This window comes from Salvelinus alpinus, chromosome 7, assembly GCF_045679555.1.
Source record: "Salvelinus alpinus chromosome 7, SLU_Salpinus.1, whole genome shotgun sequence".
NCBI classification, from domain to species: domain Eukaryota; kingdom Metazoa; phylum Chordata; class Actinopteri; order Salmoniformes; family Salmonidae; genus Salvelinus; species Salvelinus alpinus.
The window spans coordinates 35,880,475-35,906,876 of record NC_092092.1 but is presented as its reverse complement, the minus strand read 5'-3'; the positions used below and the strand labels follow the sequence as shown (position 1 = coordinate 35,906,876).

At 42.0% G+C, this 26,402-nt stretch overlaps 2 protein-coding genes across 6 annotated transcripts; one reads left to right on the top strand and one right to left on the bottom strand.

Moving 5' to 3' along the window:
• Positions 1–78: 78 nt before the first annotated feature.
• Positions 79–2,727, bottom strand: LOC139580916 (ribonuclease P protein subunit p30-like). Of its 2 annotated transcripts, XM_071410064.1 has the most exons (11): positions 2,536–2,727; positions 2,186–2,241; positions 2,039–2,095; positions 1,852–1,917; positions 1,693–1,761; positions 1,489–1,578; positions 1,238–1,354; positions 1,113–1,142; positions 978–1,015; positions 778–857; positions 79–339 (listed from the first exon to the last, which is right to left on the bottom strand). In XM_071410064.1, the coding sequence occupies exons 1-11, from the start codon at positions 2,615–2,617 to the stop codon at positions 221–223; spliced, it is 804 nt and encodes a 267-aa protein (XP_071266165.1). In that variant the 5' UTR covers positions 2,618–2,727; the 3' UTR covers positions 79–220. The 2 variants fall into 2 exon arrangements, with proteins under 2 accessions (XP_071266165.1, XP_071266166.1); XM_071410065.1 differs by lacking the exon at positions 1,693–1,761 and having other exon boundaries at positions 2,536–2,690.
• Positions 2,726–26,402, top strand: LOC139580915 (kinesin-like protein KIF20B). 4 transcript variants are annotated; one of them, XM_071410062.1, is made up of 27 exons: positions 2,726–2,829; positions 3,046–3,160; positions 3,344–3,433; positions 3,718–3,855; positions 3,969–4,107; positions 4,308–4,492; positions 4,600–4,654; positions 4,781–4,990; positions 5,088–5,271; positions 5,361–5,507; positions 5,617–5,779; positions 5,876–6,157; positions 10,131–10,270; positions 10,366–10,495; positions 11,995–12,199; positions 13,881–13,942; positions 14,042–14,161; positions 14,288–14,438; positions 14,541–15,698; positions 15,810–15,934; positions 16,074–16,241; positions 16,638–16,694; positions 17,627–17,809; positions 22,857–22,922; positions 23,002–23,137; positions 23,250–23,383; positions 25,783–26,402. In XM_071410062.1, the coding sequence occupies exons 1-27, from the start codon at positions 2,774–2,776 to the stop codon at positions 25,864–25,866; spliced, it is 4,683 nt and encodes a 1,560-aa protein (XP_071266163.1). In that variant the 5' UTR covers positions 2,726–2,773; the 3' UTR covers positions 25,867–26,402. The 4 variants fall into 4 exon arrangements, with proteins under 4 accessions (XP_071266163.1, XP_071266161.1, XP_071266164.1 ...); XM_071410060.1 differs by having other exon boundaries at positions 16,638–16,784; XM_071410061.1 differs by lacking the exon at positions 2,726–2,829 and adding an exon at positions 2,832–2,947 and having other exon boundaries at positions 16,638–16,784.

Sequence of the window (26,402 nt, the reverse complement as noted above, 5' to 3'; positions counted from 1 at the left end):
AGGCAAGCTCTCTGATTGGTTCAGTTATGTATCAGATTATAGTTTAAATGAACTTGAACAAATTGACTTTGAATCCAATACATTTCAAAATTCTCTTTAATATAAAATAATATTTCACAAAACAATCTACAAATATGGAGTATGTATCCATAAAAGGCTAATTACATACACATTCTCTTTCCATAAATAAACAGTTTCAAAATCAAAACAAGCCACCACTTTACACAGTCTCAATCTTAGCCCTCTTTGACGGTGGAACATGCTCTTCCTCCTGTCTCTCAGTCAACGGCTGGTCTTTCTTCATAGTGTGTACGATACCCAAGGCAGTCTTTCTTGTTTCTGTAATGACAACATGGAACATAAATTGGTTCTCTTATGCCACCCACAAATATTGATTTGAGACTGATACCCAAGTAATAAATGTAGTTAAATGACACATTGTGTTACAATTGTGTTATAATCACAACATTCACATTCCATGGATGGGCTACTAACTTGCCCTTTAAACCAAGTGAAGATAGGGCGGCAGGTAGCCTAGTGGTTAGAGCGGTGGGCCAGTAACCGAAAGGTTGCTGGATCGACTCCCCGAGCTGACAAGGTAAAAATCTGTAGTTCTGCCCCTGAACAAGGCAGTTAACCCACTTTTCCCCAGGTAGGCAGTCATTGTAAATAAGAATTGGTTCTTAACTGACTTGCCTAGTTAAATAAAAAAGATACGTGGCATGACACAATGTATTCAATTGATCGACAAATGCGTTAAAAATGCGGCCTATTTACCTCCATGTAAGTGGACAGCTCGACAGTTGGTTGAGATAGCAGCTTTGCCATCTCCTTCTGACAGCCCAAACAGTAGGCCTCTGGACACCATTCAGGATAATAGCAGTAACACGGGTTAACCTCATCACACCTACGTATAATATGTACCATATTCTAGCAGTCTACATCAAGTAGGTAGGTAATGTTTTATGAAAGGATACAAGTTGGCAATGTCGTAGGGTCCTCTCAACTCAAGGGGCTGAATGAGAGAAAAAACAGGTTCAAGGTTCATTGCAGAAAGATATTAACATGATTGGTATCTAAGAGGGTAAGACAATATCTAATTTCTACCTTACCTTTTCTGCCCCACTGGTCACAATTACATTCTGTTTGAAAAAAATAAATATTGCTGTTACACGCACTGTTTGAAAATGGTAGGTGGATTAATAGGTCAAAAATAAACCATGAGGGGTTGATATACCTTCCCTTTGCACGTCTCCATGAGACTGATGGCATTTGCGATGGTGTATCTTCTCATGGTGGAGTCTCGAATAGCAGGTGTGTAGCTTATCTCAAAGAACACACCTCTTTCAATTGCCTTACACAAGCACAAGTAATATCACTTTTACTACATAAAAAGCATTCAGTCCAACCAAAAGAAACAGGTCGTAGGCAAGTCTCCAAATCACTACAAAGTTGTTAATTCAAATACTGAGAGGTATTGATACGTACCCCATTTACTGGAGATCTCTTGAAAAAGAAGGGCTGTTTTTCAGTCACTGCTACACAGATGATGTCAACATCAAATGTCATGCAGGCTGCCTATTGAAACAAGTAGAACGCCAACATTAGCAGAAGGTCATCCTATTCTCAACATACATTGTCAGTAGTGGATGGTAAAACACAGTGATAATGATCCTGAACAAAAGTACTAACATGAAACAACTTCTCTGTTTTAGGATAGACAGCCACTAAGTCATAGGCTTTGTACTCTGCATTTGGTCTCTGGAAAGGGATAGATGTAGTTATTTGAGAAATTATGCAATATGAATACTGTCAACAAATGCTCAAACTTCTACAGTATATCGGACTCACAAAGTGTGATGGGTCTGAGGCCACAACTGTCAATCGGTTTAACACCTTGATTGGTCTGGATTTACCCTGTGCAAAAGGAAGGGGATATTACCTATTATTCCGATTTCCAATGCATGGAGAAATGGGATAGGTAGCATCATCGATAAGTATTCCATTATGTATCAACATTATTATTATGCCACATTACCTGCACTATGGGAAATGTATCAAACAGCTCTAAAACACATTTCGGTTTGCCAATTTCCTGTAAACATAAGCAAACAAACGTTAACAAGGGTGAGGAATAGTTCTCTTGACTTCATGAGTCATAAACTGGGAACACTGAGGAGCTTACCTGTTTCTTTTGTTGCAAATCAACCACATAATTGATGGCAACTGTAGAATATCCAACTGAAACATGAAAACATTAGTTACTTGATAAGCACATCAATCAAGATATATTGTAGCTTGCTCTGGTCCTGCTACATATATGGCTGCCTAGGCTAGAAGTTAGCAAAGACGATTCAGCGAATCTGAAGTTAGGGCTACAGTAGCTAAACAGTTTTCAAATATAGACAAGATTAAACAGTTATTTACGATGAGCTGTTAGCCAGTTAGCCAAATTGAGAGCCATGGTCTTCTTTATGAGGTTAGTGGAAGCTAGCTAAACAGTTTTGCAAATGTGAACAAGATAAACATAGTTACGGTGTGCTGCTGTTTCAATAACACTCTGAAGTCGTTTCTTGTCGGTTGTGTAGGTAATATTCAAGTCCATGAACACAGCCATGTTTCCATGTGTAAAATGTTAAACTTGCATGTGGACGGTGTGCGTTAACAGAATGCCTTATGGGACATGTTGTAGCCAACAACCGTATGCGGACTACAAGTTCTCTGATTGGTCCAGTTTGAAAATTAGACCGCGACCAACTTGTTCAAAAATCGAATGGAGAGGACTGTAGCTAGCTACATCAATGTGTCCATGAATAAAAACACACAAACGTGAGTTATTACAGTAGTTAATCGATTTTAATCAGATTACGAAAGATAGATGCATAACTTTTTTTACTCTGTCTGTGCCAACGTGTTTGCTCTTCTCTCTTTCCAGCAAGACACAACGGTAACATAACAGCTAGCCTTGCCTTGGCTAATTTATTGTAGGCTAGCTAAATAGTATAGGACTTCATCATAAACAATGTGAAATGTCTCTTTTTATAGAGTGATGGATACGTGTTTGGACAAGAAACCAGAGAGAGTGGGGCCTATAGTTGTTGAGGATTTGAGAAAGGACTTGTTTGCTGATTTTTCTGCAATTGCATCTGCTCTGCCACAGGTTTGATTTTGTACTGTATTGGAATTTTTCTTGATGCGACAAGCTAACGTTAGCTAACTAGGGGCTTATGTTATCAGATGTTTTAATATCATCTATATAGCTAGCAACCTTTTGGTAATTACGTTTTTTTTTTTTTTAAACACAATACCCCAAGCAATTCTGTATATTAATCTCTCCCTACAGGATTGTCTATTATTTGAGAAAGAGCATCTGCGGGTCTACCTCAGGATACGTCCCTTTACCACAGTAGAGAATGAAAGTGGTGAATCTCAGGTATTGTCCCATGACACCTACAGTAGTACACTGAGATAAGGCTCATGATTGATCTGCTGCAAAAGGACCTTGATATACTGTAACGTCACATTATTATTTCCAGTTATTACAACCAATGAAAAGTACCCTTGGATTGGATGAATATGACTTAGAAAATCCTCAATAGGATTGCACCTGTGTCAAGACACTTCCTGCAGTAGCAAGGGGCAGGATGGTCAGTCAGTGGTCCTTTGCTGATCAGAGTGCATTTGTTGACGTGCTCCTTTTCCTTTGTTTAAATCCAGGAATGTGTGTCCATGGAGCCACCAGACACTGTTTTACTCAGGGCTCCTAGGAGCTCTTTATCAACCAGACGACAAACCAGTCACTCAGATGGTGACAAACCAGTCACTCAGACCACCCAAAGATTTCAGTTCTCTCAGGTGAGGCCTTTTCCAGCTGTTTAATTAGTAGCTATTTGTAAAGATTGGCTTTTCAAAAAAAGTGTGTGGAGTGTGGCCATTTTTCCTAAACTGTTTAACCCCCCCCCCTCCAGGTATATGGCCCTGACACTACACAGAGGCAAATGTTTGATGGCACAGTGAAACGTCTGGTCAGAGATGTTCTAGAAGGAGGGAATTCTATTGTCTTCACATATGGAGTCACCAACGCCGGGAAGACATTCACATTCCTTGGTCAGAATTCTTTTAGCATGTTTCAATTTGCCCTTTGACCTCTCGGTTTCATAACAGATGCTCACCACAATAAATAAAAAAGTGACTGCTACGTTATTACGTTATATATTACGTTATTATTACGTTATTACGTTAACACAAAAGTGTTAAACACTTTTGGCTTCATGCCTTTTTAACACTTTGTCTATTTTTGCTTCCAGGCCCTGAGAGTGATGGTGGAATTCTTCCAAGGTCTTTGAACGTGATCTTCAACAGCATCGAGGGCAGGGTCTATGCGCAGAACAACATCAAACCACATCGATGCAGAGACTTCACTAGGCTCACAAAGGACCAGCAGGATGAAGAGTCTACTAATAAGCGAAACCTCATGAGACTGTCAAAGGAGGTGAGGTTTAACAGTAAATCCTCTCGCACAATTCCCCCCTGCTTTGCTTTCTTAATGAAATGTAAATTAGTCTCATCCTACTTTCTTTCCCACTTTTTTTTCTTCAGAGTGATTTTCTGAAAAGCACGATGAGCTCCACTTGCAGGTCAACAATTCTGGAGGGTAAGAAACTTGTTGCAGGCCTAGAGTATGCAAAGTACAGTAGCTATGTATTTTATGAGTTTCTTGATACTATATGTGACACATTTTTCATTGTTACAAGTAAATGTAAGATTTGTTGTTTGACAGGTTCCTCCTTGAGCGACATCAGTGATCAGGGGGAAGGAGACAGTTTCTGTCTGGATGTGGACTCTCACACTAAATACTCTGTGTGGGTTTCCTTTTGTGAAATCTACAACGAGAATATCTACGACCTACTGGAGCCCATTCCTAATGGCTCACATAGGAGAACCGTCCTTCGGCTGTCCCAAGACATCAAGGGAAACGCCTTTGTGAAAGGTAATGTCACTTTGATTGAATATGTGATGAATTAGCCTAGAAGCTATGGGATTTCAGTTCATACAGAACATTCACATACACATGGTTTCTCTTGTAGATTTAAAGTGGGTTCAAGTAAATAATTCAAAGGAGGCTTACAAAGTCCTGAAGATAGGAAAGAAGAATCAGAGTTTCTCCTGCACAAAGCTCAACAACGTCTCAAGCAGAAGCCATAGCATATTTTCCATTCGTATCTTGCGGATTGAAGATGTTGGTATACCCAGAGTCCACACAATTAGCGAGTAAGTGACCAAGTTATTACATTTTTTTTTCTCCTGCTTTTCTCAAGATTGTCTTGTGTTTTAATTCATAGTTGCGTGTTATGTTTAAGGTTGTCGTTGTGTGATCTGGCTGGATCTGAGAGATGTGCAAAGACTCAGAATAAAGGAGTGCAGCTAAAAGAGGCTGGCAATATCAACACCTCATTGCTCACTCTGGGCAAATGCATCAATGCTCTGAGGCTCAACCAACAAGCAAAGTGAGTATTTGACCTGTATACAGATTTAGTCTTTTACAAACACTGACTGCATGTTTGTTTCTAATAAACCAATATAATGCTCCTTTTATCCTATGTAAATATTGTCCAGGTTCCAACAACATGTCCCCTTCAGAGAGAGCAAGCTCACACACTACCTCCAGGGCTTTTTCTGTGGTAGAGGGAAAGCCTGCATGATCGTCAACATCAACCAGTGTGCCTCCATGTACGACGAGACGCTCAACGTCCTCAAGTTCTCCGCCATCGCTCAAAAGGTCAGTCAGTGGAGCTTTATAAGGAAAAGTAAGCTTGTGGTTGGTAATATAGGTGGCCAAATTGCTCATTTATTTAATTTCTTTATGACTTCTCAGGTGGTGGTCCTCAACATCAAACCAGTCCCTGCCATTGCTCCAAAGAGATCTGCCAGAGATGTGTCCCTCATCATCAACAATGCTGGCTGCAAGAACCTGTGGAGTAGGAGGGAGAGCTCCATGGTGGCTTGGGAAACAACTCTAGAAGATGTGCAGGAAGATGGGGATGAAGAGGAGGAGGAGGAGGATTATGAAGAAGAGGAAAGTTGCGATGAGAGCATGGCAGAGGAGACCATTCTGGAGGCGGGAGAAGAGGACAAGACGGTGCTTGAGGACTTCAATGTAGGTTATGTTCATATTCAGTATGTTGATATGCTGGTTCTTTTTCACTGACTTTACATGACTTTGAAAAATCCTCCTTTTTATAAGGAGGATGGGATCCACCTGAATAATTTGGGTTCCTGGATCCTTTCACAGCGACATAAGGCTGCGTTGAGACAATGACTTATCAATGGCTCAGCTCAATTAATTCCTACCATTGTGTCGCTGAGTTGTCATAATGCTTCGGCAAATCTACATTATCCCAGGAGTGTTGGTAGACACAATGTAAGTAACCTAATTTATGTAGCTTAAGAAACAAGGTTCATGAAATCAATAACTTGCTAGTAACATGACATTCATATTCTGATTATCTCTGAAACTCACTTAGATGATACCTTTTGATAGTGGTAGCAGTACATGGTTATAACATCTACAGGCAATACAGAAATGCCAATGTTGGAGGTGTTGCTGTTTTATATTCAGAACCACGTTCCTGTAAAGCTTAGAGAGGATCTCATGTTAAATACTGTTGAAGTAAAATGGCTACAGGTTCATCTGCCTCACCTGAAGCCCATTCTTGCGGGAAGCTGCTATAGACCATCTAGTGCTAACAGTTAGTATCTGGATTAGAGGTCGACCGATTATGATTTTTCAACGCCGATACTGATTTATTGCAGGACCCCCAAAAAAAGCCGATACCGATTAATCGGATGATTTATAATAATACAATTTATTAAAAAAAATAATATATATATATAATATATTTGTAATAATGACAATTACAACAATACTGAATGAACACTTTTATTTTAACTTAATATAATACATGAATAAAATCAATTTAGTGTCAAATAAATAATGAAACATGTTCAATTTGGTTTAACTAATGCAAAAACAAAGTGTTGGAGAAGAAAGTAAAAGTGCAATATTTGCCATGTAAAAAAATCTCATGTTTAAGTTCCTTGCTCCGAACATATGAAAGATGGTGGTTCTTTTAACATGAGTCTTCAATATTCCCAGGTAAGAAGTTTTAGGTTGTGGTTATTATAGGACTATTTCTCTCTCTACCATTTTTGTATTTCATATACCTTTGACTATTGGATGTTCTTATAGGCACTATAGTATTGCCAGCCTAATCTCGGGAGTTGATAGGCTTGAAGTCATAAACAGCGCAATGTTTGAAGCACAGCGAAGAGCTGCTAGCAAATGCAGGAAAGTGCTGTTTGAATGAATGCTTACGAGCCTGCTGCTGCCTACCACCGCTCAGTCAGACAGCTCTATCAAATATCAAATCATAGACTTAATTATAATATAACACACAGAAATACGAGCCTTAGTTCATTAATATGGTCGAAAACAAGAAGTTTATTCTTTCAGTGAAATACGAAACCGTTCCATCCCTAAGTCTAAATATTGCTGTTACAATGCACAACCTTCAATGTTATGTCATTATGTACAATTCTGGCAAATTTTAATTCTGGTCTTTGTTAGGAAGAAATGGTCTTCACACAGTTCGCAACGAGCCAGGCGGCCCAAACTGCTGCATATACCCTGACTCTGCTGGCACAGAATGCAAGAGAAGTGACACAATTTCCCTAGTTAAAAGAAATACATGTTAGCAGGAAATATTAACTAAATATGCAGGTTTAAAAAGATATACTTGTGTATTGATTTTAAGAAAGGCATTGATGTTTATGGTTAGGTACACATTGGTGCAACGACAGTGCTTTTTTCGCGAATGCGCTTGTTAAATCATCACCCGTTTGGTGAAGTAGGCTGTGGTTCGATGATAAATTAACAGGCACCGCATCAATTCTATGCAACGCAGGACAAGCTACATAAACTAGTAATATCATCAACCATGAGTAGTTAACTAGTGACTATGTTAAGATTGAATGTTTTTTATAAGATAAGTTTAATGCTAGCTAGCAACTTACCTTGGCTCCTTGCTGCACTGGTGTAACAGGTAGTCAGCCTGCCACGCAGTCTCCTCGTGGAGTGCAATGTAATCGGCCATAATCGATGTCCAAAAATGCAGATTACCGATTGTTATGAAAACTTGAAATCGGCCCTAATTAATCAGTCGACCTCTAATCTGGATAACGTATGAAATATGTGATATCAAGTGGTATTTTCTGGGTGACCTAAATATTGATTGGCTTTCAAGCTGCCCAGCTTCAAAATCTAACCAGTGCCTGCAACCTGAACCAGGTTATCAGTCAACCTACCAGGGTAATTAAACAGCACAGGAATTATCACATCTTTACTAATGCTGCAAAAGTTTGCTTTAAAGCAGCATCCAAATCCATCGGATGTACAGTAGTGATCACAATATACTAGCAATATCTAGGAAAACCAAAATTCCAAATGCTGGGCCTAATAGAGTATGAGGTCATACAATACGTTTTGTAGTGAGTCCTATGTTGTTGATGTAAAGAATATTTTTGGAGTCTGTGGTGTGTAAAGAGGAGCAACCAGACGCTGCACTTGACACATTTATGAAATAGCTTATTCCAGTTACTAATACCCATTAAGAAAAGGACTGTTAAAAACTGTTAAATCCCTGTAGATTGAAGAGGAATCAAATGTGTGTGTGGTTGAGAGGGATGAGGCAAAAGTAATGGCAAATGAGTGTGGCTGCACAACTGATTGGCAAAGCAAAGTACTGCAAATTGAGAAATCATGTGATTTTAAACTGAATAAAAAGAAGAAACTATACTATGAAACAAAGATGAATGATAGTAAAAAGCTTTGGAGCACCTTAAATTAAATGTAGGGTAAAAAGGCAAACTCAGCTCCATCATTCATTGAATCAGATGGCTCATTCATCACATAACCCACTGATATTTTTTATTGGCAAGATTAGCAAACTTAGACATGACATGCCAGCAACAAACACTAGCCCTACACATCCAAGTATAACTCAATGTAAGCCTACTAGAAAGTGTGTGCCCTCAGACCTGGAGGGAAGCAAAAGTCATTCTGCTACCTAAGAATAGTAAAGCCCCCTTTACTGGCTCGAATAGTCGACCAATCAGCCTTTTACCAACCCGTAGTACATTTTTTTTAGAAAATTGTGTTTGACCAGATGCTCCTGAGTGGCGCAGTGGTCTAAGGCACTGCATCTCAACCCTAAACCTCAACTAAATCTTGTAATAAATAATGTGCAAGTTGACGTGACTAAACTGCTTGGAGTTACCTTGGATTGTAAACTGTCATGGTCAGAACATGTTGATACAACAGTAGCGAAGATGGGTAGAAGTCTGTCAATAATAACTCGCCCCTCTGCCTTTTTTAAAAACCCTATCAACTAGACAGGTCCTACGTGCCCTAGTTTTGTCGCACCTGGACTACTGTTCAGTCAGGTGCCACAAAGAGGTGCCTCTGAAAATTAAAATAGGCTCAGAACAGAGCAGCGCGGCTGGCACTTAAATGTACACGGAGAGCTAACATTAATATGCATGTAAATCTCTCACGGCTCAAAGTGGAGGAGAGATTGACTTCATTACTTGTAAGAAGTGTTGACATGTTGAATGCACCGAGCTGTCTGTTTAAACAACTAGCACACAGCTCTGACACCCATGCATACCCCACAAGACATGCCACCAGAGGTCTCTTCACAATCCCCAAGTCAAGAACAGACTATGGGAGGCGCACAGTACTACGTAGAGCCATGGCTACATGGAACTCTATTCCACATTAGGTAACTGATGCAAGCAGTAGAATCAGATAAAATATTAAAATACACTTTTATGGAACAGCAGGGACTGTGACGAGACACACCAAGGTATTGTAGAGATGTGGTAGTTGTTTAGTGGCCTGAGGGAATACAATTAATATGTTGTGAAACGTATTATGTAATATTTTACTTTGTGATTGTAAATAACTGGCCCTAATGTTGCTTGACCCCAGGAAGAGTAGCTGCTGCCTTGGCAGCAGCTAATGGGGATCCTTAAGTACAAATACAAAAGATGGATTTGATTGTGTATTTTAGGGCCAGTTTGCTCTGGTGGAGGAACTGAGGGAGAAACTTCTGAAGGAGGAAGCTGAGAAATTGGCATTGGAGTCTCATATCCGTGAAGAGGTCACCATCGAGTTCATGGAGCTATTCTCCAAAATGGAAAGTGACTACAAGTAAGTAGTCGTCGCATTTCCCTCTCTTTGAAAGATCTGTCAATCTTGGCCATTGTCTGTAGATGCATTGACTGAACAATGTTTTTGTCATGCAGTGAGCGTCTTGCAAAAGAGAGGGAGATCATCGAGGACAGAGCGGACAAGAGGTTGGAGATCCTGAAGAATTTAGTCAGCAAAAGTGTCAGCAAGTGTGCAAGTGTCACTGGTGACGAGGAAATGACAAAGGTAAGTCATATTCACATCACAGGTGTCATGTCTCTGACTTATCATTAAATGTGAAGACTTATTTTATCAAATCCATTCTCTGTAATTATTATTACGTGATTAAACTAATCATGTTAATTTAATTAACCAGGAAGTCAGGGTACCACGGGAAATGTTGGTTTACAGAGTCATAATTTTCCGACTGACACTTCAGATATTTTAATATCTGATCAATTAGTCTTCTATTAATGAATTATTATTATTAACTTCCATCAGTCTCATCTGAACCTCGTAAAATTCTTGGTTATCTCCACGAACCCAGCCTTTACTTATGAATCATCCATACCCAAATTGGCTCAATTTATTTACTAACTAATTAAACAATTACAGAATATACAATCCATAATAACATACAGTTATTAGTGGACTAAACAAAAACAGTTTGGTTATAACACGATTGATTCAGAGAGAAGAGGGGGTTTTGGAAGGAAGACTAAGGAACATGGGTCTCTATCGGACCTGGGAAGCTATTTTCACAAATCCATATGCCACTAACGATCGCTCATTCGGAAAAGCAATGCATTGTATTTACGTGAAGCTTGCTTCGATAGTTGAGCTGGTGATGTGAGGCTCTGGTTTGCCCAGTCAGTGTTGCCATTGTCCTTTGTAGAATCTTCCGGGTTGTCGTGTGAGAGGTTCACGTGGTCTGAGAGGTTCATCTCACTCTGGAGATGCTTCTACGTCGGTCAGTGTTCTCGTACTAGATTTGCGCATACTAGCAAGCTCACGTTTCCTGGTCTGTGGAGTTGAAATTATAGTAAGACCTTTTAAACGTGAGTACTTGGAACTGAGTTGACTTTTCGTCGCGGAGGCTTTTATTCAAGAGTGTAAAAGGGGTTGGCTCTTTTCCAACCAATGTCTATTCACTTGGGCGTGGCTACTGAGTTAGTTTAACTTTACATGGGAAGCCAATTCTCTAATTTTAAAGGTTAACATGACATTACATAATTTCGCAAATAGTTTAATCTTTACTCATTAATTTTATACAAGAATTAGATGCAAGCCTCATAACTGAGGAACCTGTATAAACAGAGTTAGATTAATGTGGCTGTATTGTCTTTCATGAGGTCACAAACATGAAACAAACCGGACCGGGTCATAGCTGGCTTCTCCACTGACCGTTTACACGTTCTCCAAAATAGGAATATTGGTCAGTTCTCAAATTCTGGGATGTAGTAGAATTTGTTCTACTGTGACCCTCTCTCTCCTTTACGCCATGGTCAGGGAGACAAGATTCTCTGCAAGAAATTTACGACGTGATTGTAAAGTCATAACTGCCCCCCCTAACAGGAGCTTAGGGGGGGGTTGTTCACATCTCTCCTAGCCAATTCACTGAAATGGCTAGCGTCATGACACAGGTTATAATATCAGATCATGCAGATAATACAACTTCACCACTAACATCCTTACCTGTCCTTATTTAATGAGTTGAGTTCTGATATCTTTGTTTTCCGTCGCAGGAGGATAAGGTAGAGCTCTTGGAGGGGATCATTGACGCAATGCGAGACGACCTGGCTAGAATTAGGAGGGATGCGCAGGCTGCACAGACCTGTTTGGTGGACCTGCCTGAGTCTCCTGGCACTGAAGTCAGCCTGAGGAAGCAAGTGGATGACTTATCAGAGGAGCTCCTCAAGACCCAGCAGCAACTCAACCTCAAAACAAATGGTGTGTGTATAGTGTGTCTCAACTGTGATTTGTCCATGTCTGATAAATATTCAGGATTTAGCTTAAAGGGATGCTTTGGGATTTTGGCAATGAGGCCCTTTATCTACATCCCCAGAGTCAGATGAAGTCATAGATACCATTTTTATGCCTATGTGTCCAGTATGAAGGAATTGGAGGTAGTTTCGTAAGCCAATGCTAACTAGCCTTAGTGCAATGACTGGAAGTCTATGGGTATCTGCTAGCATGCTTCCTTCATACTGGACAGAGGTCTGACTCTGGGGAAGTAGCGTGCCTTCGGAAAGTATTCAGACCCACACAATATCCCATAATGACAAACTGAAATCAGGTTTAGAAATTTTTGCAAATGTATTAAAAAAATAGATACCTTATTTACAATAGTATTCAGACCCTTTGCTATGAGACTTGAAATTGAGATCAGGTGCATCCTGTTTCCATTGATCATCCTTGAGATGTTTCTACAACTTGATTGGAGTCCACCTGTGGTAAATTCAATTGTTTGGACATGAGGCACACACCTGTCTACAGAAGGTCCCACAGTTGTCAGAGCAAAAACCAAGCCATGAGGTCGAAGGAATTGTCCGTAGATCTCCAAGACAGGATTGTGTCGAGGCACAGATCTGGGGAAGGGTACCAAGAACACTGTGGCCTCCATCATTCTTCAATGGAAGTAGTTTGGAACCACCAAGACTCTTCCTAGAGCTGGCTGTCTGGCAAAACTGGGCTATCGGGGGAGAAGGGCCTTGTTCAGGGAGGTGACCAAGAACCCGATGGTCACTCTGACAGAGCTCTGGAGTTCCTCTGTGGAGATGGGGGAACCTTCCAGATGGACAACCTTCTCTGCAGCACTCCACAAATCAGGCCTTTATGGTAGAGTGGCCAGACAGAAGCCACTCCTCAGTAAAAGGCACATGACAGCCCGCTTGGAGTTTGCCAAGACACCTTAAGACTCTAGTCTGATGAAACCAAGATTGAACTCTTTGGCCTGAATGTAAAGTGTCACATCTGGAGGAAACCTGGTACCATCCATATGGTGAAGCATGGTGGTGGCAGCATCATGCTGTGGGTATGTTTTTCAGGGACTGGGAGACAAGTCAGGATCGAGGCAAAGATTAACGGAGCAAAATACAGAGATCCTTGATGAAAACCTGCTCCAGAGCGCTCAGGACCTCAGACTGGCGTGAACGTTCACCTTCCAACAGGACAACGACCCTAAGCGCACAGCCAAGACAACGTGGGAGTGGCTTTGGGACAAGTCTCTGAATGTCCTTGAGTGGCCCAGCCAGATTCTGGACTAACCCGATCAAACAGCTCTAGAGAGACCTGAAAAGAGCTGTGCAGCGACGCTCCCCATCCAACTGGACAGTTGAGAGAATCTGCAGAGAGGAAGGAGAGAGACTCCCCAAATACAGATGTGCCACGTTTGTAGCGTCATACCAAAGAAGACTCGAGGCTGTAATCGCTGCCAAAGGTGCTTCAACAAAGTACTGAGTAAATGGTCTGAATATTTATGTAAATATGATTTAGATAAGGGGGGAAAAACATGTTAATACATTTTAGAATAAGGTTGTAATGTCACAAAATGTGGATGCACTGTAGATAAAGGGCCTTATTGCCAAAATTCCCAAGTATCCCTTTAAGTGTGTTTTCTCTCTGTTTACAGGAATGGACGAAATGAGCATGGAATTGAAACAATTGTGCGGGCAGCTAGAGGATGCGAAGGAGGTAAGCCTGGCTGATATGGAGATGTGTTTTGTTCCATGTGAATACTGAATGAAAGGTTGGGTTGGAGTTAATGCTTCTCCATATTTTGGTTTTATGCAGAATTTGGAATCTCAGACACGGACGTTTGAGGCCTTAATGGAAATCTGCCATGAGAAAGATGAGGTGATAACCAAGCTGCAGGAAGCAATAGACCAGAATAGTGAGGCTGCAACTAGGGATGTAAGTAAATTACTTACTTGAACTAATGATTTCATACTTGCATTAATGGTGCATATGGGGGTGCTTTGTAATATGTCAATCACAGAACCTCTATATGCAATCCCTTTCACTGTTTTTGTACAACAGACGGCCTTGGTTGACTCCATCAAGGAGGAGATTCTGAGCTTGAAACAGAATTGTAAGTGTATGAGCCGGGACGGTCCCAGTGCTGAGGAGGGCAGGAACCGCCATGCTGATGTCCTGGAAAACCTTGATGATCAGCCTGCCCTGAAGAAAGGTAGTCATAAAAGATGAAAGGAGTAACATCTTGTATCGGGGCTAATGGTCCTTATTTACTTTTAGAGTTCTGTATGTGTCTGACCAGCCCCTCTCTCTCCAGGGAGTCTTGAGGATGAGCGTGTTATTCTAACAGGCGAGTTGGAGAAACTCCAGGCGGAATGTCATCAAAAAGACATGACCATTTCACAGTTAAAAGAAGAACATGAGGCGATGGTTCAGAAGTTGGAGACGGTCAAAGGAGAGATAAAAAGAAAGAACGTAGACTCCGATGAGCTCAACCACGAGAAGGTTTCGTTCGAACAGACCTTACAGAAGATCACCGATGATTTGGAGGAGCAGACGGATGACTGTGAAGCTGTGATGGCTTCGCTGGAGAAAGAGAGGAAAGAGACAGCCAGGCTCTCTAAAGACAACAAAGCACTGGTCAACGGCATCTTCCAGCTCCAGCAGACATCACAGAAAGCGGAGTCTTCAGTGAAAACTCTCCAAACAGAACTTATTGCACAGACTGAGAGGTCCGCCAATCTTTTAGAGGAGCTAGAAGCAGCCAGAGCACTCTTGAAGGAGCTCGAAGACAAATCCAACGAAAAATCCAAAACCATTGAATCCTTGACTTTGGAAACTGAACGACTCCGGAAGGAAGCGGAGGAACTGAAGGTCTCTTCTGTGCAGAGGAACAACTCCAAGTTCCATGACACCATAGATGCCATGAAAAGGGAGTGTGAGAGTGTGGTGGAACAGTTGCTCCAGAAGAACCAGTGGATAGCTGACCTGGAGCAGGAGCTCAACCAGGTCAGAGAACAGCTCTCTGGACAGGAAGAACTCTGCAGCCAGCTGAGACATGAGCTAGAGACACTGCGGTCAGAGGCACAATTCAACCTGCAGGACTACGAATTTGAGAAGGGGGCTTACAATGAAATTACGAAGAGTTACTCTGACCTCGAACAAATGGCAGGCCACCTGAAGGAGCGAATCGTGGACCTGGAGGTTCAGGTGCAGGCCTCTGGAGGCAGCTCTGAGAGGGTTGTGGAGTTGGAGAAGCAGCTGGCTGAGAGGGAGGCCCAGTGCGGAGCTCTGCAAGCGAGACTAGGGGAGGCTCAGCGGAAACTGGCCCAGGTGGAGGAAAGTCATATAAATAAGTCCAAGGAGAAGGTGATTGAAGACATGCGTCTTGCACTGACAGAGCAGGAGAGGACACAAACAGAACAAGAGCAGATTCTGGAGGCTAAGATGAAAGAGATTGAGGCTTTAAGTCGAGGTGAGTGGTCACACGATTAAAAAAAATAAAAAAATACCCACTGATTTAAGCATGTCTTCATTCAGAATGTTTGGGGGGAATTTGCACCCATGTCTAAATTTTGCATTTCAGAGCTGATGAGTTTGAAGAACAGCTGCCTTCCAAAAAATGTGAACAGTGCCAAGTTTTCTCATGTGATCAACTGTCCTGGCGAGAACGTGAAGCAGGAACGTCTGCGGACTGAAGAGCGCTTGAAGGTAAGAGCTGTCGTTTGATGCTCACACTCATTCTCAAAGTCTCTCTGAAACTCTGGCAATTTACGTTTCTGTTTGAAGCAGGACCCTGTATGCACACATGTGGTGAGGGAAGTAATCATTCCTTTTGATGTCCTCCTAGCTGGTTAATGAGCAGCATGAGGTGGAGAGCCAGAAGTGCCTTGAAGAGAGGGCAATTCTGATGGAGGGAGCCGAAGCGCCAGAGCAGGAGGAGAGTCAGTGCCCTGCTCCAGAGTTGATGAGGGAGTGTCAAAAGGAGCTCTGCCGTAGCACGCTGCAGACTGAAGAGGTAATGGGATCATCCTGACTGATTTAATAAACACATTAGAACTGCTGGGCTTTATGGCATCTCTGGGTGAGAGGAAGTACTCAATGGAGTTTCAGAGTGTGTAGGAAGCGGGAAGTTGATGAATGACGTTCAGAATAGGGGTTTCTGTGACCTAATCCCTAATTTCTGCATAATTTAGTGGGACATTGCTAACTTTTTACCTTTCTAATCTCTGAGGATCACATAAATCTAATAGCATTAACGTTGATCCATATATCATTGAAGTTACCAGCCTGTGTCTTGTCACTTCTTTCCCTCTAAATTATATGTATGTTGTTGCAGGGAAAGCAGGTGCAATTGACAGTATTTCTCACCATAAGTATTGTCTGCCTTTTTAAGCTAATGTCTGTTTTCCAGGTGAAATTGTCTAAACAACCTTCAAAGAAAGAAGAGGAGCGTGTCTCTGTAGTTGAGGTCCTCAAATTAGAGATGCAGGAGAGAAACGCAGAGAAAGAGCACAAGCTCAGGGAGCTCCAAGACCACTCCAATTTCCAAACACAAGATGTCAGTATACATCAGAGAATCATTTATACTGAACAAAAATATAAAAGCAACATGCAACAATTTTTATTTTTTATTTTTACTGAGTTACAGTTCATATAAGGAAATCATTCAATTGAAATAAATTCATTAGGCCCTAATCTATAGATTTCACATGACTGGGCAGGGGCGCAGCCATGGGTGGGCCTGGGAGGGCCACCCACTAGGGAGCCAGGCCCAGCCAATCAGAATTAGTTTTTCCCCACAAAAGGGCTTTATTACAGACCGAAATACTCCTCCGTTTCATCAGCTGTCCGGGTGGCTGGTCTCAGACGATCCTGCAGGTGAAGAAGCTGGATGTGGATGTCTTGGGCTGGCGTGGTTACACGTGGTCTGCGGTTGAGGCCGGTTGGACTTACTTATTCTCTAAAACGACATTGGAGGTGAAGCGGCTTATGGTAGAGAAATGAACATTAAATTCTCTGGCAACAGGTCTGGTGGACATTCCTGCAGTCAGCATGCTAATTGCACGCTCCCTCAACTTGAATTATCTTGGCAAAGGAGAAATGATTACTAACAGGGATGTTAGCAAATTTTTGCATAACATTTGAAAGAAATAAGTGTCTGGAAAATTTCAGAGGTATTTTATTTCTGCTCATGAAACATGGGACCAACACTTTACATGTTGCGTTTTATATTTTTGTTCAGTATAGCTGCTTCTCATGTTTGACTATTTTCTTGTCATTTTTTGCAATTTCAGCCACAAAATCAGGGATGGACTTATCCCAGTAAGGGTGTAAAGAAACATTCATATTTGATGAATCGGATAATAAATAGTGGTGTGTGATGTTGGTCTGTCTGGGCAGGTACTGGACTCCCCGCAGGTGTCCACAGACGGCAGGCGAGAGCTTTGCTTCCCCAAGCTGGAGAGCCAGTTCACCCCTCTGCACCCCAACAAGCTGAACGTCCGGAGGCAGGGAGAGAACAAGTCTGTGAACATCAAAATCACCCGCTCAGCCAGGAAGAGGAATAGCAACGAGATGGAGAAGGTACATTTCAAAGTGTGTGTGATAGGATAACGGATATGTCTAGAAAAGAAGGTCCAGAAGACATTTGACTGAAAACCATAAAAAAAATTAAATGAGTTATTGAGCTTGTTTTGGTTGATTTCATGCGGCAACCTTCCATTTGGGCCTTATTCTATTGTACTGATCAACATTTGCATAGAAGAAAATCTTATTTTTTAAAGTGTGACCCATTCCTTCATTCTCTCACACAAACACTTAGTTTGGGGCTCGAGCAAAGGTAGTCTTGACTGGGAGAGACGTAATGCAGGCGGGGGAGATGATGTGAATTAATAACGTTTTTGGTGACAATCACCTTTGAAATGAGCAATATTTAGCATTATGGTTTGCATATCACAGACAAGGTACTAGGGTAGTGAAATGTTACCTACAGCTGTAAGCTAGCAAGGAAAGTTAGCCTACAACGCTGGAAGCTACCGGTATTTTCTTGCAATGTGAAGTGTTCTAGCCTGTAATGGACATTGTTTGGCGAACAGTAATTAACGTTTTCAACATTTCTACATGCCGTGTTGCCTTATTCAAGTATGTTAACTCCTCTGCTGCATGAGCGGTGATGCAGCCAAGACTCACAGTGAGTGCAGTGGTTCCTCGGGACCGGCTAGAGCTGGCAATGAGTAAGTAGAGCTGGCAATGAGTAAGTGGAGCAGGCACGGTGCTCTTGCATTATAAGGGGACATCGGCTGTGCTGATAGAGAGACTTGGTCCTCTCTCAATCAGTAGACAACGTGAAACACTTTTGACAGAACTGCCGGTAGGAACAAATTCTAATACCGAACCGTTTTTCAGGTTCTATTAAGAAAAAGTACAGACGTTTTGGTATACCGTGCAACACTAATAGGTGCAGTGAAATGTGGTGTTTTACTGGGTCAGCCACAGTAATATGGCATCCCTGGAGCAAATTCGGGTTAAGTGTCTTGCTCACGGGCACATCAACAGATTATTCACCTTGGGTATTTGAACCAGCGACTCTTTGGTTACTGGTCCAACGCTCTAACCACTAGGCTAACATGGCATATCAAATTTATTTGTCACATGCGGCGAATACAACAGGTGTGGACTTTGAATGGATATGTAGTTATATTTCACGGTAATCTCATTACACTTCCTCCAAAATGTAGACATGGAGAGCCAGTTCTGTCACACTGGGTTGCCTTGCATTTGATTTTGTTTGTGCTTGTGCATGCATGTGTGAGAGATTTGAGTAAGAGGTGGAGGGGATGAGAACATCTTAACAAACAGACTGGGTATTATCCAGCCCTTCCAGAGACCAAGCCGCAGATAGACAACTATAAACACAACCGTGTCTGTCCTCTCTCACTTGCACTGACAAACTACCTCAAAGCAACCCTTCTATTTGTTCAGTAGGATTAAGGTCAGTGAACAATAATAACAACCCTACAGAAGCTGAATTGTATAGATAGTGGCTTTGCGTTAACATTCAGTCCAGAGGACCTTTCCAAACATTCTTATTGTATTATCCTGCTAAATCAACCCCCCCCCCCCCCCATATGGCTTTCACTAACAGACCTATGCCAAAGGAACAAGAGCAACGTCAACAGATGAGGCTTATAAACAGTTGTGGGAACTACAAGCACAATCCCTTCAGTCCCTTCACATTTCAGTCTCAGGCCAGATTGGACAGTATTAAGTTCCTGGTTGCTTTTCCTCCTTTTATTAGATACGTTGGAAAAATTTATAACAGATTTAACCAGATCCCTTTTGAAATTAGATCCCAATTATGCTATACATATAGCAGAAGGATGGCACCATTTTGACTTTGTGCTGAAGAATTGACCCCTTATTGTAGTGGCAGCCCTGCTTCTAGCTCCTAAGCAACTTTGCAGTATTTTGTTTTTGTGTGTTATTTCTTACATTATTAGCCCAGAAACTTTTTTTGTGTTATTACATACAGCCGGAAATAACTTTTTGGATATCAGAGCAGCGGTAACCCACCAGCATTAAGAAATACAACTTTCCCAAATTGGATGCTTTGTTCGTACCCCCAAGGGCAATTGCACTTATTCCAGAGGCTGCTCCAAAACACCACCGGCGGAGAAGAGGTATTCGGAGTGGACTTCTGGTCCAACTCAGGAGGCGTACACACCATCCACCGCTTCTGAGTATATATTACTCGCTAATGTTCAGTCTCTGGATAATAAAGTAGACTAGCTCAGGGCGAGGATCTCCTTCCAAAGAGACTTACTCTGTTTCACAGAATCTTGGCTCTTTCGGGATATACTGTCCCCATCCATTCAGCCATCTAGGTTCTCAGAACATCGAGCCGACAGGAATATAGAACTTTCCGGGAAGAAGAAAGGCTGTGGCGTATGTTTCATGATTAACTACTCCTGGTGTGTTTGTGATAACATACAGAAACGCAGGTCCTTTGGTTCACCCAACCTAGAATACCTCACAATCAAATGCCGACCATATTACCTCCCAAGAGAAGTCTCTTCGGTTATAGTCACAGTCGTGTATATTCCCCCTCAAGTCGATACCACGTCGGTCCTCAAATAACTACACTGGACTTTATGCAAACTGGAAACCACATAGCTTAAGGCCGCATTTTTTGTAGATGGGGATTTTAACAAAGCAAATTGAGAAACGCTTCCGAAGTTCTACCATCACATTGACTGTAGTACTTACTCTGGTAAAGCATTGGACCACTGCTACTCAACTTTTCAAAATACCTACAGGGCACTCCCCCGCCCTCCCTTCGGTAAATCTGATCACGCCTCCATTTTGCTCCTCCCTTCCTATAGCACGGGTACTTCCTGTTTGAGTTTCTGCCTAAGGTTTATTCAACGCTGGTCTGACCAATCGGAATCAATGTTTCAAGATTGTTTTGATCACATGGACTGGGATATGTTCCGGGTAGCCTCTGAGAATAACATCCACAGATACGGTGACTGAGTTCATCAGGTAGTGTATAGGAGATGTACCCACTGACTATAAAAACCTACCCAAACCAGAAGTCGTGGATAGGTGGCAGCGTTTGCAAAACTGAAAGTGCGAAGCACCGCATTTAACCAAGGCAAGGTGACTGGGAATATGGCCAAATTCAAACAGTGTAATTATTCCCTCCGTGGCAATCAAACAGGCAAAACATCAGAACAAAGTGGAGTCTCAATTCAACGGCTCAGACACGAGACGTATGTGGCAGGGTCTATAGACAACCACCAAAAACAAAGGGAAAACCAGCCATGTCGCGGACACTGACGTCTTGCTCCCGGACAAGCTAAACACCTTCTTCGCCCACTTTGAGGATAACGTGGGCCGCGCTGGCGGCACAGTTACCAAGGACTGTGGGCTCCTCCACCGTGACCGACGTAAGACATTTAAGAGTGTTAACCCTTACAAGGTTGCCGGCCCATACGGCATCCTTAGCCGCGTCCTCGGAGCATGCGCAGAGGTTCCCACCTGCATCAAGATGTCCATCATTGTTCCTGTACCCAAGTAAGCAAAGGTAACTGAACTAAATGACTATCGCTCCATAGCACTCACTTCTGTCATCATCAAGTGCTTTGAGAGGCTAGTTAAGGATCATATCACGCCTCTTACCTGACACCCTAGCCACTTCAATTTGCTTACCGCCCCAGTAGATCCACACTATGCAATCGCCATCGCATTGCACACTGCCCTATCCCATCTGGACAAGAGGAATACCTATGTAAGAATGCTGTTCATTAATTATAGCTCAGCATTCAACACCATAGTACCCTCCAAGCTCATAATTAAGCTTGGGGCCCTGGGTCTGAACCCCGCCCTGTGCAACTGGGTCCTGGACTTCCTGACGAGCCGCCCCCTAGGTGGTGATGGTAGGAAACAACACCTCCACTTCGCTGATCCTCAACACAGGGGCCCCAAAGGGGTGTGTGCTCAGCCCCCTCCTGTACTCCCTGTTCACCCATGACTGGCCACGCACGCCTCTAACTCAATCATCAAGTTTGCAGACGACACAACAGTAGTAGGCCTGATTACCAACAATGACGACACAGCCTACAGGGAGGAGGTGAGGGCCCTGGGAGAGTGGTGCCAGGAAAATAACCTCCCACTCAATGTCAACAAAACAATGGAGCTGCTCGTGGACTTCAGGAAACCGCAGAGGGAACACGCCCCTATCCACACAGACGGAACTGCGGTGGAGAAGGTGGAAAGCTTCAAGTTCCTCGGCGTACACATCACTGACGATCTGAAATGGTGAAGAAGGCGCAACTGCACCTCTTCAACCTCAGCAGGCTGAAGAAATTTTACTTTGTCCCCTAAAACCCTCAAACGTTTACAGGTGCATAATTGAGAGCATCCTGTCGGCCTGTATCACCGACTGGTACAGAAACTTCGTCCGCAACAAGCAGGGCTCCAGGTGGTGGTGTGGTCTGCCCAACGCATCACCGGGTGCAAACTACCTGCCCTCCAGGACACCTACATCACTCGTTGTCACAGGAAGGCCAAAAAGATCATCAAGGACCTCAACCTCCCGAGCCACAGCCTGTTCACCCCGCTATCATCTAGAAGGGGAGGTCAGTACAGGTGCATCAAAGCTGGGACCGAGAGACAAAAAAACAGGTATCTCAAGGCCATCAAACTGTTAAATAGCCATCAGTAGCCGGCTACCACTCGGTTAGTCAAACCTGCACCTTATAGGCTGCTGCCCTATATACATAGACTTGGAATCTCTGGTCACTTTAATAATTAAACACTAGTCACTTTTTAATGTTTACATTCTGCTTTTCTCTTCTCAAATGTATATACTGTGTTCTATTCTACTGTATTTTAGTATGCCACTCTGACATTGCTCAATCTAATATTTCTTGATTCCATTCTTTTTAATTTTAGATTTGTGTATTATTGTGAATCGTTTTTAGATACTATTGCATTGTTGGCGCTGGGAACACAAGCATTTCGCTACACCCACAATAACATCTGCTAAATATGTGTATGTGACAAGTAAAATTTGATTTGATACAACACTGTGTGTCACTAATCCTAAAATGTTCTCTCTGTCCCTTAGGACCCTGTGGAAAGTGAGAACATAAAGAATATCAAGTTGAGGGTGAACAACAGAGTGAACATGCAGGTGAGAAGAGAATCTATACTTTTAATCCTATTTGACTGTGACTAGTAAAGCTTATCCTGTATATATTTTATGTCAACAGTCGCCGACAGTGCTCGGTGTAAAAACAGACCAGAACAAGCAACAGACACCAGCAAGTCTGAAAGCCAAAAAGGATGGAACCCTCCAGAAGATTGGAGACTTCATCCAGAGTTCCCCAACTCTGCTCGGGGTTGAAGGTTAGCAAGACTTGGCTGTTGTCCTTTACTGATGTCAATGTTCTGCACACACATCAGACATTGTCTAATATATATATATATATATACACTACATGTCTGTCTCTATCCATAGCTAAGACAATTACGGGGATTGTAAATGGAAGATCTACCAAGCGAGAGAAAGCCACATCAGTGAAACCGAAGAGGACCAAGAGGAAACTGTACAAGACAGAGATCTCCTCTCCTCTGGACATCCCATCTCATCCGGTGAGTGGCAACTGGGTGGAACTTGGCATCAGAAGCCCAGTCTTCTTGTGTTCTGTTTGAAAGCCTGGGAAAATTCTGCTCAGGAAGCCAATAAAAAGGGGTAGAGTTTGCTGCCTTACAATGGCAAAAGCAGTAACTGTGCCAACAGTAAAGCCATTTCTCAGTTTCAATGTTTTTTTTGTTAGCCAGCTATTATGTTGTAGGTCGATAAGTGATGTATCTTATTATGAAGTAATATTTTATGCATATCATAATGCGTCAGCGCTTTATCACTTGTCTACCTACAACATACAGTTGAAGTCAGAAGTTTACATACACCTTACCCAAATACATTTAAACTCAGTCTTTCACAATTCCCGACATTTAATCCCTGTAAAAAATTCCATGTTTTAGATCAGTTAGGATCACCACTTTTATTTTAAGAATGTGAAATATCAGAATAAGAGTAATTTATTTCAGCTTTTATTTATTTCATCACAATCCCAGTGGGTCAGAAGTTTGCATACACTCAATTAGTATTTGGTAGCCTTGCCTTTTAAATTGTTTAACTTGGGTCAACCGTTTCGGGTAGCCTTCCACAAGCTTCCCACAATAAGTTGGGTGAATTTTGGCCCATTTCTCCTGACAGAGCTGGTGTAACTGAGTCAGGTTTGTATGCCTCCTTGCTCACACACGCTTTTTCAGTTCTGCCCACATATTTTCTATAGGATTGAGGTCAGGGCTTTGTGATGGCCACTCCAATACCTTGACTTTGTTGTCCTTAAGCCATTTTGCCACAACTTTGGAAGTATGCTTGGGGGCATTGTCCATTTGGAAGACCCACTTGCGACCAAGCTTTAACTTCCTGACTGATATCGAGATGTTGCTTCAATATATCTACATCATTTTCCAGCCTCATGATGCCATCTATTTTGTGAAGTGCACCAGTCCCAAAGCACCCCGACAACATGCTGCCACCCCTGTGCTTCACGGTTGGGATGGTGTTCTTTGGCTTGCAAGTCTCCCTGTTTTTCCTGCAAACATAACGATGGTCATTATGGCCAAACAGTTCTATTTTTGTTTCATCAGGCCAGAGGACATTTCTCCAAAAAGTATGATCTTTGTCCCCATGTGCAGTTGCAATCCGTAGTCTGGCTTTTTCATGGCGGTTTTGGAGCAGTGGCTTCTTCCTTGCTGAGCAGCCTTTCAGGTTATGTCGATATAGGACTCGTTTTACTGTGGATATAGATACTTTTGTACCTGTTTTCTCCAGCATCTTCACAAGGTCCTTTGCTGTTGTTCTGGGATTGATTTACACTTTTCGTACCACAGTATGGTACCGCTCAGCATTCCTGAGCGGTATGACGGCTGCGTGGTCCCATGGTGTTTATACTTGTGTACTATTGTTTGTACAGATGAACGTGGTACCTTCAGACATTTGGAAATTGCTCCCAAGGATGAACCAGACTTCTGGAGGTCTACTGTTTTTTTTCTGAGTTCTTGGCTGATTTTCTTTTGATTTTTTTCCCGTGTTGTCAAGCAAAGAGGTACTGAGTTTGAAGGTAGGCCTTGAAATACATCCACAGGTACACCTCCAATTGACTCAAATGATGTCAATTAGCCTGTCAGAAGCTTCTAAAATGTGACATAATTTTCTGGAATTTTCCAAGCTGTTTAAAAGCACAGTCAAGTTAGTGTATGTAAACTTCTGAACCACTGGAATTGTGATACTGTGAAGTATTGTCTGTAAACAATTGTTGGAAAAATTACTTGTGTCATGCACAAAGTAGATGTCCTTAAACGACTTGCCAAAACTATAGTTTAACAAGAAATTTGTGGAGTGGTTGAAAAACGAGTTTTAATGACTCCAACCTAAGTGAATGTAAACTTCCGACTTCTTCAATTGTATTTGTCTGGACAGCAAATGAACTGTAAAGGCATTTTTCATAGTTTCACTGTTTGTGTAGTTACTATTCTTTGCCTTTGTATGGCAGAGCTGGTAACTGCATTCAGAACACGGTGGACCAAAGCCAAAGTGTTTGCCTTACTTTTTACTTTGTAGTTACTGCAAGTTTCACACAAAACTAACTTTTTCCGACACAGTAGGGAAATGGGCACAGGAAAAAACTGGCAATTCCTCTTCTGGGGAGAAATGTAATTTCTAATTAGAGCTAATCAAATATGAGCGTTAACAGCCAGTGAGTGTTTCCAATAAAACAAAACAAAAATCCAATACTGAAGTTTTCCATACTTGCATTAACAAGATTTGGAAGGATGGCCCGATCTCATCAGGTGGTGGGACTTTGATGGTTTCTCTTTTTAAAAACAGACATAGATTGTATAAAAACTTGATCTATTTAGGTGGTATTATCAAACGACTGGTGCAAGCAAGCTAATATTGTTTTGTTCTTATGTTGCAGATCATTGGTCTTGATCAAGATGAGAAAGAAAGCGACCATCTCATTATCAGGAGGCAGCTTAGATCAAGAACAGCAAGGAAATGACTTAGTCAACAGTGGCCAGGAGTTGATATTGCTTACTTGATTTAAAAACTATTGTTAGAAAACTAGCTATGTACATATGTGAATATTTTCATATTTTGTTTCTCATTCTTTTACATTATGTTTTAAACTTTCTCATTATTTTTTTAAAATTGAAAATAGTATATACACTAACATGGCAATTCCACACGGTTTTGTAAATGTACATTGGAGACGTCTACTGCTCTCCAATCACAGGCTGCAAGGGACACATTGGAGGATGGAGTATTGTTTTGTCCTGCTCGAATGGGGCCAAAAGTGTAGAATGTCATGGTCATTTATTTTAGTGGCAGCCGTCAGGGGTGGTTGTCATCTGAAGAGTAAATAATACAGCTCATCTCTCACCCCTTCTCTGTGGTGGGCTCCTGACAGGTCCCACTCTCACAGCCAGTCAGGTTCAGTCTCAAGTGGGCAATTACTGGGACAATTGCCAGTGTTTGTCTACGTCATTGCTGTTGTCATTGAAAATATGTCTCTGATTAAATGCATTTTGTTCTCTG